This window comes from Dermacentor andersoni, chromosome 11 (genome assembly GCF_023375885.2).
Source record: "Dermacentor andersoni chromosome 11, qqDerAnde1_hic_scaffold, whole genome shotgun sequence".
Taxonomy (NCBI): domain Eukaryota; kingdom Metazoa; phylum Arthropoda; class Arachnida; order Ixodida; family Ixodidae; genus Dermacentor; species Dermacentor andersoni.
The window spans coordinates 72,614,350-72,631,953 of record NC_092824.1 but is presented as its reverse complement, the minus strand read 5'-3'; the positions used below and the strand labels follow the sequence as shown (position 1 = coordinate 72,631,953).

The window sequence follows — 17,604 nt, the reverse complement described above, 5'->3', positions numbered from 1 at the left end:
GTCGTTGCTTCACCCCGAAGGTGAAATTGTGATTCCTTTAAATTTGATAAAGGAAACTGCTCAACGGCCTGATTCGAACAGAGGGCATCTGTCATGAGGCCTGATACTGTAACCGTTAGGCAACGGACGCTTTTCCTCCGTAACGGTGCACCTCATAATCTGATCGTATAGTTTTGACATGGTACAAACCCCGCATTTTATTTACGATAATCAACAGGTAATCGTGCGTCCAAATGTGGGCCTATCGCAAAGCTTGTGCAGTCTCTAAATCTGCGCCGATGCGGAAGATAGTGCATAAAGTATTGCTGTCGCACGCTCCTCCCACTCCCCTCAAGTGAGGAGTGACACGATCAAGTGCGCCGCACAGCGACTCCGCAACTGGGCCTTACTGTTGGCATTAAATATAGTTTTTTCCTCCTCCTCCTCCGCCACTCTCTCACTCCAACTCCCTCGCTAAGAGTGTCTTTAATCAACTTCAACTAGAGGTGGAACCGTCTTCCAACATTTCTTTTTCTTTATTTGCTTGTAAAGCCTAACAACTTGACCCTCGTGCCTCAGTGCCTCGAACAGCCAGTCGAGCGGCAATTTCGCGTGTATTCCCAGGCTTATTTCACAGTAGGAAAAAAACGCTTTTTATGAAGCACGTATTGAGCAACAAAGCTGTATCGGGAGTTTTTTGTGTTGCTCTACAATTTTCACGTTGAAACTTTTCATCTAAATGTCATAATTGAGCTCATCAGTTAACACTAATTACCCTATTAGGCAGAATGGAAAAATCATCCGAGTGTCTCCAAGCGGCGGTAAAGAAAATTACCCTGTCCGCAAACAAGCCAATTTGCACACTGGAATGTGCAAATTGGTTTGTTTGTGGACGACTGTGTGCTTTTTAGAGAAATCACTTCAACAAATGATCAAATTGATTTAAATACTTCCCTAGCTGGCATTATTGATTGGCGCAAAATGTGGGGGAATGCGGCCTAACGCAGAAAAGACGGTCTTTCTTCGCTTGTTTCGATTGTGGACCGTCACTGAGCAAAGGGCTGGCTTGACGGAGCGTTCGCTTGCGAAGGCCGGCTGCGGGGTGTAATGCTCTTACCTAACTTTTTAATTCCTCCTTGAACGCAGAGTAGCGCATCAGACACTTCCGGCGCCATGCCACACAGCTGCACGGCGAGCGCTGTAGCGGAGCAGCAAATTACATTTCCCAAAATTGAAATGTATGGTATGCTGCATCTGCCTTTTTGAACGTCGCGTATTGCAAAATACGAATAAAACTTCATCGTGCTAGAAGTTACAGCTTGAGCGATGTTATGAACAAACAATTAGGAAGAACTCGGAAGCAATATTTTGTTTACTTGTATGGGAGCAACTAGCGTATGCAATCCGGCCCTGTACGAAGAATGGGGGAATCTCGTTCTGCTCTCGCAGCTTGTCCGGATGTTTTCATCCAAGTTCCCGCGTAACGGCTCTGGCTTTTGGTTGAAGGTCGCCGAAAACGGGAGCTACAAGCCTTTCATGCTTAAAACGTAGCCGTGCACGCATGTGTTCTCATAAAATTGTCAAAGCTCGTTCAATGTTTACCGTTGTGCTGCTTTCAATGGCCGTGAAATCAACATTTAAAGGGCAACTACGGATATTTTTCACTGTGTATAGGTAATGGTATGTTTAGGTTCCAGAGATCGTCACGCGCCTGATAGTAAAATGATGATGATGTCACGCGCCTGGTAGTAAAATTGTTCAGTAATTCGAGAATAATCTTATATAAACAAAGAAGCGCAAAAACAAAACCGAAACCTGCTAAGCACCCGAGCGAATTTCTTCGTGTGGTGTCAAGAGTGTCCCAAGTGGGGAAGGCACGCAAGGCATGCCAGCCTCGCCCGCTGAGCCAACGAAACCAGCTAAGACTAGACGCTCAGCTACACCAGCTCTTCGGATCTGTCAAATAATAACAGTTATGATTCGGATGAATAGCCAGGAATCGCCGTTCGCATTCGACCCACCACCACGAGAGCCAGCGCTCGTGCGCTACATATCCTGCTGCAACATGAAGACCAAGAGTAACACCAATCACTGATTTTATACGGGCTGCTTGCTATTTTAGGTGTTTTACCCCGTCTAAGGGAAGCGCTTGGCATGCTCAATGTACGATGTAGAGCACGAGTTTCCGCAATTGTTTCCCGCAAGAACACCGCTGACAGTCAAAAGCACCGACCGGTACACTTGTTTACATCGGCAGCTACAGCAACCACTCCTCGTTCGTTTCATATCAAAGGCTATCCGCTCATCGGTGACATCAGTTACTGTAAGAACATATCAAAACAGGCAGATTTCTTGCATGTAAGCACGTTGCATCATTCTGAATCGCGTTGATAGGAACGAGGACACACCTTCGACAATATCAAGCGGGAGACCGCATTACATGAGCATTGTTATGCTGCGTACATATCATTCTTCGTATTCTTTTCATGCACAAAATATGTTCCATAAAGTAGACACAGATAAGGACATTGCGCGTATAATCGTTCATTTAGAGAAAGCGTTGGTTCGTCGCGAAAACGCTGATGCTAGTATTGATAACGTCGGCAGCTGAACGAGGCCGCTGTTTACGCTGCTATATCATAGGAGCTGGCCCACGCTTGCTGCCCATTTGGGATATGAGGCAAACATTGTACCTCGGCAGCTAAACAGCGAGTCTGCATGACAATACGTAGAAATACACCAGGCTCGTAGTCGCATTTAGTTTAGGGGAGCGCCGGTGAGGGCGGCTGGCAGGTTTCGTCGAAAACGGCAACGTACCGGTCGATGTCGAGACTGCTCCGTGTCATCGTTTCTCGCTTTTTGTGTGTGTCTAATTGTACCAAAGTGAGGAATGGTTTATTTCATATCCGTATGGTAAAAACTGAACTGCAGAATGAGTTTCCTTCATCCTAATGACTTAATTAGCTTCAGGTCAGACGCTCAGCTTCGCCCACAGTAGGCGTGTGAACTACGCGACTGTGACGTATAGGCTTAACCTCGGCTGAACGCGATCAGCATCGACTCAAAGTGTGTGTACAGATGGCGAGGGCTGAAGTTCGTGCAGCCAACAACACAACACACTTGCCTCCCATCTCTTGCCCGTCTACAGAGAAGGCAACTTCTCGCGGCAGCAACTTGTCACGCCATGCACTGTATATCACGATCTTTGACTCCTCGACGCTCTCGTCGCTGTCGTCTGCATGATCCAGGCATGCTCTGCATGGAACACTCCTGACGTCACACACACTGTGGCCTGTAACTGAGGACGAGCTAAGATACGGTGTTTGGGGCAATAAATGAAATTCATTTGTAAAAGGTCTCTGCAGCTTTTAAACCTGCTTTTTCGTTGACATGACGGAAGTCTTCAGAGGAACGCACCCTGCGAATTTCATTGACATTCGGTCACATCTAAAAATCGCCGGACTTGCCCTTTAAGGGAGTCACAAAGATCCGTTCGGATCAAGTTTTTAAAGTCCTTGCTGTAATCACCATCTCTAGCTAGCTTATCTGGTGCACTAGAGGAGCAGGTAATGAGTGTCCTCGAACATGCTCGTCTGCATGATCCCGGAATGCTCTGCATGGAACACTCCTGACGTCACACACATTGTGGCCTGTAACTGAGGACGAGCTAAGATACGGTGTTTGGGGCAATAAATGAAATTCATTTGTAAAAGGTCTCTGCAGCTTTTAAACCTGCTTTTTTGTTGACATGACGGAAGCCTTCAGAGGAACGCACCCTGCGAATTTCATTGACATTCGGTCACATCTAAAGATCGCCGGACTTGCCCTTTAAGGGAGTCACAAAGATCCGTTCGGATCAAGTTTTTAATGTCCTTGCTGTAATCACCATCTGTAGCTAGCTTATCTGGTGCACTAGAGGAGCAGGTAATGAGTGTCCTCGAACATGCTCATCTTCATGGTCCCAGGGCCAAAGAGAGGACGCTGCGCATTTGATGCGCTAAGATAAATGCTTTGTGTACGCTGTGGCAAAGAGCGGTCGATAAATTAGGGCTTCGACACCTATGATGTGGGCCCACTTCTTCGAGGATCCATTGCTCGGTAGTTTACACGAACCACATCGACATAAACACGTTTCTTTTTCTTTTAGGGCTTTTTCAGGCGTGACAAGCGTCCACTGCGGCTAATGAAATGACATCTTCCTCATGCTGATGCCTGAGACATACCGGGTTCCTGTGTTTATCAGAGGGGAGTATAGGGTGCGTACGTGCGTACTAAGTTACTGGCTTGAGTTTCTTTAAAGGACAGTCTCCATTTATTTAGGAGTGTAATTTCTTTATCACAGCAAGATTTCATGTGTCGTATTTCACGCGTGCGATGTTTCCTGTATGATAACCCAAAATCTTAGCCGCTGCAGTGCCGCATGGTTTTCATCATTACAGATATGACATTTTCAGTGCACTGCAGATTATGCCAACCATTGGCCAATTCTCAACAGTGGGTACGAGCCATAGCTTGAAGTATTTTTTACCTTTTTTTTTCTTGAAAGCCTCCGTAATAAATTTATTTGCCTGCACTTTAATTTACAAGTCGTTTTCATTTATTGTGTTGAGTATTGATTCTATCTTTACTATTTATCTGTAATACTTTGACTTACTTGTGCTATTTTTCTCCTCTTACTGCGTACTTCTTCCTCAGTGCCACGTACTGGGTACTGGTAGTTTACTGTGATCCAATACAGCAAGAGGCTGAGATGCCATTCCAGGCCAGCGACTCTCAGAGTGAATCGCACAGACGCCATCTCTCCGGGCCTTTCCTGCTGACTCTGGCGAGTGCGTGGTCCGGTTCTCTGTGCATGGGAATGACGCTGGGCTACACTTCGCCGGCAGCGAGCAGCGACTGGGCCGCGCTTGAGAAAGACGGCACCACCGTGCACTCCGCCACTAGCTCCGCCTGGTGAGCTATTGCTTTATCCAGCTGAACTCTAGTAGCAGGCTAGAGCACCTTAGCTCAGGACCACCTCTCTGCCTTCTTTCAATTAAATTATCTCTCTCTCTCTCTGGCGCTCTTCAACGCGGGCTTCTTGTTACCGTCGAGCGATTCTCGCACACTCACAGGAGCTGAGACGCCTGCCGCGTCAGCCCGATGGCTGTGGCGTTGCTTTTTTTAGCTCGACCTCGCGGGTTTAATCCTGGCCGCGCCGGCCGCATATATCGATGGGAATGAAATGAAAAAAAAAAAGAACGCTCGTTTACTTAGGTTCAGGCGCCCGTTCAAGAAACCCACGTGATCCAAATTAGTCCGTAGTTCCCCAATGGGGAATGCCTCAAATTGAAATCAGTAGTTTTTGGCGCGTGAAAATTCCAGAATTCGTATATATGCACTGAGCTGTGTTGCAAGAGGGCTGTGTGCTTATGAAGCGCAGTACATCGGCTAGAACACAAAATGGATGTGGGAACTTATTTACACAAAGGCGGAACGGTTGATTTGTTCTATAGCTAGCTCTAGCGGGCTTATCTGCACTGGGAATGAGGGACGGGGAAGGACGGCGATAATGAGTGTCGACGCCGTTCTGTTTCTTCCGTCACACTGTTCCCACAAAGCACAAAATAAATGAAACAAGCCCACGTGTGCGCAATTTGCGCACGTGTGTGTCTGTTTCGGTTCGTCTGTTCCTTCTGGGAACAGTATGGCACAGTGAACAGAACGATGTCATACGAAACAGCCCCAGTCGAAGCCTCACTGAATGTGTAATGATACTAAAAAGTGAGACGTTGATGGAATAGTGGAAAGCTGAGAAAAAATAAGTTATCTACACAGTCGTCAGTTGCCCAAACTATTCTTCATAACAGTACCGGCAAGCATGAGATGTCAAATAAATTCCACTGGAGATGGTTGCATTTGTCACAAGCAGAAAACATCGTTGGACAATGTTTTGTTTTGGCCTGAATCTGTTTATGCTTGGCAGCATTTTATACAGTGCAGCCTTGAACTGTTTACCTGTGGAAATTTAAAAGAACTATATATCACGTTTAAGACCTTTCTTATAGCAATGAAATAATTCTTTAACGGATCAACGAATAAATTCTGGAATAATCGTTAATAAATTAGGCAGCGTGGTAACGCAGAGTAAAGCCCACTCCCGATTTCTGTTTCTTTCCTTCATTCTTTGTTCAAGCCAGTACAATAATCTGCCATAGTTTCAAGTATTCCTAAATAATTTCTCCAAACAAACACGGATGCAGTAAATAATTTATTCATGACTTGTGAGCGCAACAGCCACACAAAAAAGAAAAAGATAATATTGTATTATCAGTGCATCTTGCTCTTGAAACAGGCCCTTCACTTCTATTCGTTCTTTTCTTACCTACGCGCCTTCATCGGAAATTAGCATCAAGACATTAATACATCATCACAGAAACCGCGTTTCTACCCTCTTCAGGGGATTTTTACGCAATTGTTCCCCCAAGTTAGTGCTTAAACAACAAAACCATATCATGAAACTAACATTATATAAAACGTATCACACACATTCTGGAACACTCTTGATAGTCATGTGCTGCAAGTTTCAACACTATGTCTGAAGTGTTTTAGTGTCAGCGGGTTTACTTATTTCGTTGCGTTTAAGAATGTTTTGCAGCAGAACTTTATATGTCTACCTTCCCATACATTTTCAATGTTCGTGCCTCAAAACTCTCGCACCCTATATGAGAAAGCAAAGCAAATCAGTGCAATGGCATGTGCTGACACCTGCGTACCGAGAGGTAAGCTAAGAAACCACCCAATATATAGTTTCTTAACATAATTACTAGAAGGAACCCTGGCGCTAATGTCTACGGAGGCTGCAATCAGGGTGGTTCAGTCAGCATGGCAATTATGGAAAGTACCTCGATTTGCCTAAACTTCGCCTTTCTGGCTTTAAGCGCCTCTTAGACATTGTAAATTGGTCATTTTCAACACAGTGATATTTCATAAATCATTAAGTAAACATTAATAAATGAACCTGCTGGGAGGATTCCAACACAGAACATCCAGCACAGAGGCCCGACATTGAAATCATTACGCCATGGACGCTTTTTTGGCTCATTTGCAAGTGCACTCATTATCAACACCAGAACTCTTGCCCCAATAATATATATATATATATATATATATATATATATATATATATATATATATATATATATATATATATATATATATATATATATATATATATATATATATATATATATATATATATATATATATATATATATATATATATAGTGTTCCTGTAGAGTGTTGTAACATTGAGTGCACTTTCTGTACAATTGAGAAAAATTGCTTGAAGAGCTAAAAATTTGTAAACGGTTCTACAGCCATACGCTTTTCATGATCCTGAAGATGCAGGCAAGTTGACGAAATGAAATTTTCAGTGGACAAAATTATTCCGCCCTCATCGGTTTCTACTGTACATGCGCTGTGCTTGCCAAGTTAAAACATCTAGGAAGAGCCCAAATGCACTTGTATCATGCAACATGAATATTTCAATTGCTGACTGAAAAATGTCAACGAGAACGAAGCTGAATAAAGCAACAAAAACATTTTTGGTCCACTTTTTAGGGCGGTCGCACGCCTTGGATGTTGCCGGTTTATATAGTAGAGCTAGAAGATCTTCTCGCCGCAGTGTACCGTGGAATTCACAAAGCTAATAAACCAGGATATTTCATTTTACATTCTCTCCAATCCTGCTTGCTCCAGTTGCAACATCGGGCTCTCGTGGTGTCTTAGCACAACGGGCGCTCGTGGTGTCCTGTCCTATTCTTTGTCCATGTTTCATCGCGCCAAAATTGCTTCCATACAGATCAACCAACTCGCCTAAGAAGAATTTTTATACACATACTGTTTTACTGCATAGGAACGTTGCGTTCGCCATGTTTGGATGGCGTAGTGCTCGGTGTGAATAAACCCTGCAGAAGCCTATTTTCCTACATCCTATTTCTTTTTGTGCCGGAACCAGGTATCTAACCCAGGACTAGGGATGTATCGGAACATACGGGAATTTTAGGGCACCCCCACATGTTCAAGTGAAATTATTTGATATTGGGTATATGTGTTTTTCGATATTGTGATGCTCAAAATTTATGCCCGAATTCGCACGTCACGAGTAACCGTTACTTTAAAAGCAATGAGTTTTCTTCCCTACATTTATCGCATTAGTACGCTGATGCGCGTAGGTACGTACGGTAGGTCCCAAATGTTTGCGGAACACGAGTTCCAGGACCCAAAAGTGAATTTCGCCTCTCCATATAGCGCGGCGCTTCTAGTTTAATGCATCGCATGTGTCTGTCCCAAATACCAAGAACATGTTGAAAATTCAAGGCATTCCATGCCAGGTGTCACGAGAATTCAGCTTTTCGCAGCTCCCGTGTCCCTTAAACATTTGTGGACGACTGTACTTCGTTGACACTTGCCTGTAAGGCTCGCGTGCACCAGTGACCAGTAATCGTCGCTTTAATCAACCAACTGTAGCCTTCCTCATGGACGTGTACAGGGTAAGCGTTAGCGCTAGTTTTGCAGGAAAATGCAAATAACTTGATAGGAAAGCCGCTCACTTACTCGCTTGCTTACTTGGGGGTGGGATTCCTGTCTATATCTCTGCATTTACGTAGTAACTGTAGTGCTCAATTTTAACAAAATAAGTGAATCAATTAATACATCAGTCACTCAGTCAATTTTACTGTGTCTTCAGCTTGGAAAGGGTCAAGCCAGCTAGCCCCGTACCTTCTTAGACGGAGCTTACATTGCGAGCTCTCCCAGACTTTATTTACGCCGCCTGCTATTTTTTTTTTTTGCCACATAGTCCAGTACAGGATAGCACAGGCATAACAAATCGGCTTATTTAATCATTTGCACTACCCGCACAAATCGGCTTGTTTAACCATCTGCACTACCCATACAGTTGTGCTCGGGACCGACCCCGTCCTCTCTGGAATTACTCAGTGAGACAAGTTGTAAGTAAATATAGTCACTGCAGCAGATATGCACCTGAATATGCGTAATTCCTTTATTACTACCAGGCTGGACGCCCAAAGCCGGGCCACAAACGCGCTGAGGAGGTCGCGACTAGGCACGGCCTGACAGTCATCTCCTCATAGGAAACCGACGGTTTTCCGAAATAAAGTTGTTTATTACTACTACTACTACTACTACTACTACTACTACTACTACTACTACTACTACAACTACTACTTCTTCTTCTTCTTCTTCTTCTTCTTTTTTTCTTTTTCTTCTTCTTCTTCTTCTTCTTTTTCTTCTTCTTTTTCTTCTTCTTTTTCTTCTTCTTCTTCTTTTTCTTCTTCTTTATTAAACAATGCTGTCTTTCCCTTCCTTCCCGTGGTTCGTAGAGCCTGCTGGTTGGTTTTTGACCGAATAAAATGGGCCGATCCCCGATACAGTGCAATCCGAGGTCGCGTGGGTCACGCGCATCGCGTGGGCCGTGTGACGGAGTCTCCGCGTCTTGCTGTCGGGCACGGCGGCCCCGTATGTTCGCTGTGCCGGAAAAGGCAGCCCAGAAGGCGAGCAATCACGTGCGGATTATCACGAGACCAAACGACACAACACTGTCTCGATGGGTCAAGAACGTGGGCAGTTATAAAATAGTGCATGACGTCTTTGTGTCCGCATACAATTTATTTGAAACTCTGTGAAAGAGTTTCGTTTAAGACCTGTTTCAACGGGCATATGTTTTATTTTTCTGTTCATGGGTGTACGTTTGCTCAACGTGCCGTGGGGGACAACAGGTTCATCTTCCTGCTGCCGATCGGCGCTGTTCTCGGCACTGTACTTGGCGCACTCGTCAGTCAAGCAATGGGACGCCGGTTCACCCTGCTTCTCAGCGCCGTGGTTTACGTGGCGGGATACGTCATAATCTTCGCCAACGCCTTCATCGTCACCGTCTTGTTTGGCCGCTTCGTGACGGGCATCGCCACGGGAATGGTGTCCCTTTGCGTACCCGCCTACATCGCCGAGGTTTCCTTGCCTGCTCAGCGAGGATCCATGGTATTCGATGGGGCACAGCGTAGCCTCACAGATGAGCTACGGGTGGGACTCATCTGTGAAGTGCAGAGCTCTAGATGGGGCAATGTCATAGTCGTGCTGTCAGTTAAAATTTATCGTCACTTAGAAAAATATGAATTGCTCTTTCGTGTCAACGTGAATGTCAACGCTTTTCCCTACAGATTTTTTAGGACGCCAGCGCTGAAGCTAAACACAAGATTCCTGCTAAATATTTACGTTCCGTCTTAGTGAACACGTCCCATATGCGGAATCGATGCCGAGTTTATTGCTTAGCGCCAGTACCCCAATTAAGAATTGCGCACTACCAGGCAAATAATTTTGTTAATTAGTTATCGTGGCACGGTGATTTGGCACGGGTGTATCGTGCACATTTCTAGGTAATGCAGTTGATGTTGCGGAATGGCATTGCCTCCCAATAAAACTTTCGTTTAGTGCGTTTTGTCTATAAAATAGTGCCTGCAGTACACAGTTTTTCTGCAAGAGCTTGTCAGAAGGTTGCCGTTCCCAATCTTAATGAGTTGTGTAAGTCGCTTTCTCGAGACGATTTCTCAAAGTGAAATGCCACGTGGTCGCTTACTCTGTCGGTTCACTGGTATTCGCCTCCAATTTGTAACCCGATGATCGATGAAAACAAAGCACTAGGTTTCCGGATCATTGCAGACATCGTGGCGTTCAGTATACTTCATGAAAAAGCCTTGGAATGTGCGCCTTTTTCTTTCTTTTGCTTGTCCGTACCATGTGCCGCCTCAGTCGTCTAGCTACAAACGTAACACTTCGTGCTGAGTCGAGACACCGCAGAATGCTTTCCATGGTATGGGAATCACAGCGCTTAGCGACATTGACACAGAAGAAAGCCTATTCCTGATCTTCCCTTGGCTTTCAGCTACAAGCTGAAGCTACTTTCACATAATTTTGCCTTACCTCGGCAGACCGATGTTCCACAAAAGTCGAAAATATGTAGAAGGGTGTTACAGTAAGGGTATGTTTACTTTTTTTGTATACACATAAGAATAAATATGTTGAATATTTTATTCCATGAATTAGCGGCTGCTATCCAGATCAGTGTTTCGCACATATGTAATTTTTTATCCCGAACAATACTTATCACCCCCAACCTGGAAGCATGGTTTAGTATTTGGGACAGTATGATGCATGCTTGTATGTAAAAGAAAATACCTGGATAATAAGCAGGCATTTTATATTTCTTTGCGTAATCAAACACCTATAGAATGTCAGTATAAATTTTGTGTAGTTATGGCCCTATGCTTTGTCTCGACTACTGTTGGTTTTGTTTGCGGAAGTTACACGTCTACATACCCAACTTTACCTTTTTTCAATAAATTTATATCTACAGCGTGTCTGTAGAGCCCTCATGTAATAATATTCCCTCCTACATACTTATTAGTAAAGTAGTCTGTTCTACTGTGGTCTATTTTAGTCCATAAACTTCTAAGCGTGCCTGTGCAGTAAGTCTGCCGTGGTCATTAGGTGAGCGTCATTTTGCGGGCTCATTCTATCAACTTCATAGTGAAACGTCAATGGACGCTCAATAGGCAGTATAAATAAGTATTAGCCTTGGTAGAGGCTGCAACTAGGCGAAAAAAAGCTCAAGTCGTTGAAGACTAAGGAATCTGTATACTTGCACTATGTAAAAAAGAATGCTTACTCTCCTCGCTGTATTTCTTGTCCCCAAACAATAACCGCCATGTGTCTGGATAGCGCTTCCTTTCTTGAAAACTCTGCTCCCACTACTTTCCTGTTAAGAATTCTACGCAACGCTGAGAGCGTCCTTGCTGTTCGTAGGTGGTGGTGGTGAAAACTTTTAATTGCTGCAAGAGAGTTTGGGAGCCACAGAGTGGCCCCGTAATTGGTCGGCGTCCCTAGTCCGGGACATCGCATGACAATGCCCCGTCTCTCGCCCGTTTCACCAGAGCCCTTTGGGACTCAAGCGAGGAGCAGTTGAGGAGGGCAGTCTCCCATGCCTCTCTGGAAGGGGTAGGGGAAGGGGGGAGGTGGGGATTTTGAGTACATGCCCACACCATGTGGAAGATATCACAGGTCTCCCCACAGTGCGGGCATCGCCCATCCGTGTTAGGATCGTAATGCTTTAAGATTGTAGGACAGAGCAGAGTACCTGTCTGCAGGCGCCTTAAAGTTCGCTCCTCCGTCTTACTCAGCCCCTTGGCAGGGGCTGGGAAAAGGCGGTGGTTGTCGCTATAATGCGTTATTATTTCCCTGAATCGCAGCAGCGGCTGGTTAGTCTCCGAGCCAGAAGAGCTGGGATGAGGAGCCCGGTAAGTAAGCGCTCGGGCAGCCGCGTCAGCGGCCTCATTACCTCGTACGCCCTGATGGCCAGGAGCCCAAATGATTCTTTTCGGTGTTGGATCAGTGGCAGTCCGTCTTAGAATGCAAGCAGCTAAGGGGGAGATCTCCCCAGCCAAGTAATGATCACATGCTTTTCGGGAGTCCGTAATGATGATTCTCGAATTGGCGTGGGCGGCAGCAAGCGCTATCGCTACTTCCTCGGCTCGCATTGAATTCGGGGCTCAAAAAGAGAGTCCATCGACGTGCATTTCCTGGTGAACAACAGCGGCCGTGTAAAATCCCGTGGGCGACGGCCCTGCTACGTCTACATAATATACACCGGGTCGGGAGCCGTGTTGTCTCTCAAGAGCCCGAGCCCGCGCTTGTCGTCTGTTTTCGTGCATGTCGGTGTCCATGTTACGGGGGAGTGGGGAGACCCTGAGCATATGGCGCCACAGTACTGGGATACGCTCCGTCTCCTCTGGAGTGCAGTCGTGTTGGATGTGTAAGCGGTTTAGCAGGCGGCGCCCAGGGGCCGTCTGCATGAGCCGGGTGTACTGGTTCACGAGGTGGACCTCCCTCAGCTCCTGGTAGGAGTTTAGCACCCCCAATGCCTTCAGTTTGGCATTAGAGGTAGCCACCGGGAGATCCAGGGCTCGCTTAGTTGCCTTGCGGATGATGGCGTCTATTCGCGCCTCGTCTTGCTTAGTAGTGCGGAGATATGGCACGGCGTAGAGGATCCGGCTAGTCACGAAGGCATAGACGAGCCGAAGCGCGTCCCTGCCCCGCAGACCGCCCCGCTTGTTGGAAACGCGGCGGATCATACGCCCTACCTGTTCGCCTACTCTCTTGAGTTTCACAATGGTGGAGTCCGGTCTGAGTCTGTGGTGAATGAAAAGGCCCAGAATACGGAGCTCCTCCACCTCTCTAATAGGACCTCCCGACAGAGAGATGTGAATTGCTGTCCTATCCTTTGGGTTCGCTCTGACATGCAGAAGCTCTGATTTCGCTGGAGCGCATTGGAGCCCACAGTCCATAGCATACGCATCGACTATGGAAGCGGCCTGCTGAAGGCGGGCCTCCATGTCCCCCAGGCTCCCCTCAGTGGTCCAAATTGTAATGTCATCTGCATATAACGCGTGTTGAATGCCTTCCACCCGGGCCAGTTGGCTTGGGAGGCGCATCATAGCTATGTAGAACAGGAGCGGTGATAACACCGCTCCCTGAGGGGTACCCCGTGTTCCCATCATGTAAGGGCCGTATTCCTCGCCCTCAATCCGAAGGAAGGCCTGGCGATTAGTCAAGAAATCTCTTACATACGCGTAGGCCCTAGCCCCACAATCGGTAGAATGCTGTTCGTAGAGCACCAAGCGTGCAGTATTAACAGGAAGCTTTAGCTCGGGCCCAACTCCGACGCGGCCTATTCAAATACATGTAAAAACGCAAAAACGTTTTTATGAGATAACCCCTGCACCGATTTTGATGAAATTTGTTGCATTTGAAAGAGACAGTTAAATTCTAGTGACTGTTGGAAGCGGAATTTCGATTTAGGGCTTGAATTTTCTTAAACCGATTTTCAAATATTTGACCGTTTGCAAAAAATAGAAGCACGAAGTTTACAAATTCATAGCTCTGCATCAAAAACTGATATCGCGGTTCTGTAAATGGCATCCATTAGATCATTCAAAGCGGACAAATTCAATATGTCATTTTACATCTTACGTCAATTTGTTACGTTGGTTACAACGGTTTCGCAAAAGTTGTATTTCCCTATGAATATTTTTTTTTTAAATTCATGTGTAACAAATCAATTTTGTCCGCTTTAGATGTATTATTAGATGCAATTCACAGAATTGTATTATCATTTTTAGTGGTTGAGTTACAAAGTTGTAAACTTGATAGTTTTGTTTTTTGAAAATTTTCAATTTTTGCCAATTTTTAATAAAAAATTTACGACCGAACTCGGAAAATCGAAACCAACAGTCACTAGATTTTAAGTTTTTCTTTTAAATGCAGCAAACCTCGTCAAATTTGGTGCAGTGGTTGCCGAGAAAAACGAATTCTCCTTTTACATGTATTGAGATACGAGCACCCGAGCTAAAGCTTCCTCTTAAAGAAAGGGAAGGCACACAGGAGTGATGATTATTATGGTTTGCGGACAAGTTAAGGTCGAAAGATTGGACCTCTTTTTAGATGAATATAGCTGAATGCACGCGTCCTCAAAATTGTAAAAGCAGCTTATGTAAACATTTGCGGATAGCTAAGAGGCTCCTCAAGCTCCATTTATTGAAACGTACAGTCGAGCGCGATTTGAAGGTTATCGCGCGAGCGTCGACCGGGAACGCGAACAGCGCCATGGCCCAGAATTCTCTGCCAAGGCGAGGGAGGTATCAGGCATGCTTCCCTCACTCTTTTTGCTGTTCCTTCAGCAGCCGTCACTCCCTGCTGGGCTATCAGTTTCTTTCCTTTTTTTTTTTTTTGGTTCTGCGAACAGGCAGTGATCGTAGTGCGCACGACGTATTCTTCGGTATTATCTGAAATTGGACGTTACGAAGCTGTATCTAGCCTATGTAACGTCATTGCTGCTGAGCCAGGAAGAATGGGTGACCAAGAACATTAGCTTAAGCCCGCGAAGATACGAGGTAACCAAGTCCACTCTTTATCGCAACAAATGGAAAGCTTAGAATAGAGAGAAAGGGCGGTGAGTTTGTCGCGGGGTGATGGTTGTTGTATGTAACAGCGAACGAGGGAGAGAAGAGTGCGAAATCATGATTTTTCCTGTCCCGAAACCGGCCGCCAGGTGCCTGGAGTGCTGGGCTGGTTGACGCTCGCGCGATAACCTTCAAATCGCGCTCGACTGTACGTCCTGAATTACGGGCCTCTGTGCACACTCGTCGCGACCTATCTAAAATTTAAAAAGTGGGTCCCACCGACGCTTACGTCGACAGCCGTTATAAATTGATGACGCTCGACAGAAAACCATCTGCCGGCCTCGTATGTGCAGATTTCAGCAACGCTGTCGATCGCTAGCGTTCAGAGACCACACGTGGCAACGTCAATGGCGAAAACAGCAGCCTTGAGCGATAGAGTCGTCATAAAGAAAAATATGGCCTCCTCCGTTTACCGCGACCTGGCATTCAAGCTTTTAAACGTTGGGCCGCTAAAAACGCAGAGACCTTCAGCTCCGTGGGACACGTCATATCCTGCCGTAACATACAATTATTTGAGTTACTCTGTACGCATGCGCGTTCTAATTACCATGGCGGCTACCACCGATTACCACGCTTGCCGGCTACTATCACGTTTCCTTTAGCATATAGGCTGAATATAGTCGTTTTGTTTATTGCTCCGCATTGGCGCGAATATTACAAAATGGAGAAGATTGCGCTTTGGAGAGAATGTGCGCACGTTCTTGTGTCCAGTGTTCCGGTGTGTGTACCGGGTGCTTCCTACGAGGTCGACCGGCGCCAGCAGCTTGGGCTACGACGAAAACGGGACGATTTTCTCAACAGCAGACGTGCGACTGTTTAATGTGTTGCTCAGACTGTATGTTTTTTTTTTCTTATTGCGCAATGTAATTCGTGCGGCACACTTAAATGAAACTGTGAAGACCTGCGTCCAGGATAAAATCGAGGAGCGGTCTGTGTAAAGGACCATGTGTCTATTGGCGAAGCTCTGGTGGGCGACTGGGCTGTTGACCCAGGCTTCGTACATGAAACTCTGGGCTTTCTCGAACATGATAAGTAATGCATTGCCCGATCCACGTCAGTGTTCGAACGCATACGGCCACGGCCGGTACGGAGCGCACGCCTGCCCATACGCCAGATGCGTGCTGCAGACTGGCCGTGACGTGGGGAGAGAGAGAGAGAGAGAAACAAAAGGGAAGGAAAGACAGGGAGGTTAGCCAGTGGAAGTAGCTGTGGCTACCATATACTGGGCGGTAAAGGGAATAAATGGTGAAAGACAAAAATTAAGGCGAGAAAAATTCGCACAATGACGTTATGCTACGCCCTAGAACTTTTTTTTTGTCGCACAGTTCACAAGCCCTGAAGAACTTGAGTGTTACTCTTAAGACCTTGAGTGCCGAAACCCGCCTGGACCAGTGTCCTACAATTTCTTCCTCTGTGAAAAGGGGTGATCGTCCAGTTTTTCGAGCGCTGTAGTCGCGAGCATTTGCCATATTGTAGCGGGGAGAGTCACAGAGAAGGTGCTTGATCGTCTCTTCGCAGCCACAGTTGTCGCAAGCAGAGCTCTCGGCCATTCGAATGCGCAAGTAATAGGCGTTCGTGAATTGCCACGCGAAGCCACAGGCGGCACAGAAGTGTTGCTTCCGCTCGTGGTAACCCTCGCGGAAGACAGAGTTGTAGACGTGAATAAAATCTGTGGAGACAGATTGTACAGGAGACAGCATACGTAAGCTCGCATGCGAAGGAGCAAAGCCTTGTGGCAGCATCTGTTCTCGACAGTGGTATTGGTATAAAATGGGCACCGCCGTGAGCCGATCGGGCAGCGTCATGCACACTGGCATTTCTCGAAATTCCGCAGTGACCCGGTATCCACTGTTAGATCATGTTGAGCCCCTTTTTGAATGCCTGATGGGGGAGTAGTCAGATGTCTGTGTCCCCATGACATCGGATTTTCTGTTGTACTTGTACAGGATGTTCCAAGCAACGTATCCTAACATTTAAAAAAGAAGTGCGAGTGCTACGTACCTGTACAGAGGCAAGGTAACGTTTGCCATCGTTTGGAGGAAGTCAGAATATTGCTTGGATATTCTTAACATGTTATTAGTTATTCCTAATTAACTTGTCAAAATTAGAATCAGAGAAAACTTGGCAATGAGAAATTTGTAGGCCATCATGAAAAATTCCTTACCGAACTTTTTGTGGCTGAATACCTGCTACGTAAGGTTTCTTTCTTTTTTTCCAAACGTTAAAGAACGCCCGCAAAACACGATTAAGTACCTCGCGACGTTCTTGTTACCAGTCTCTAAGGAGCACATAAGCAGACAACGCATGCACCTGGTAGTTGTCGCTATGACGTCACTCCCAGTACGGCGCCTCCGAGATTTTGTAGCCTGCCACCGGCCACCGCGGGCGCCGCCTTATCTCGGAGGTCATGCCGATGAGCCACGCGTCCAAGGTTACGCCTCACTTGCGGCGAACGGTAATGAGAGCATTTCCTTTCTTTTCCCTTTGTTTGCTTGTTTCTTTGTTTGTTTAGGTATCGAAAGCGGCCATTTTGTGCGAACGTTTCTTGCCG

General features: G+C 46.0%; 1 protein-coding gene and 1 pseudogene across 1 annotated transcript in view; one reads left to right on the top strand and one right to left on the bottom strand.

Moving 5' to 3' along the window:
- Window positions 1-17,604, top strand: part of LOC126518290 (solute carrier family 2, facilitated glucose transporter member 8-like) — a 74,713-nt gene that overhangs the window by 31,538 nt on the left and 25,571 nt on the right. The window contains exons 4-5 of the mRNA XM_072285210.1: window positions 4,718-4,932; window positions 9,762-10,020. Coding sequence (XP_072141311.1) covers window positions 4,718-4,932; window positions 9,762-10,020 — 474 coding nt within the window. The remainder of the gene's footprint in view (window positions 1-4,717; window positions 4,933-9,761; window positions 10,021-17,604) is intronic.
- On the bottom strand, window positions 11,918-13,658 carry LOC140214246 (uncharacterized; annotated as a pseudogene).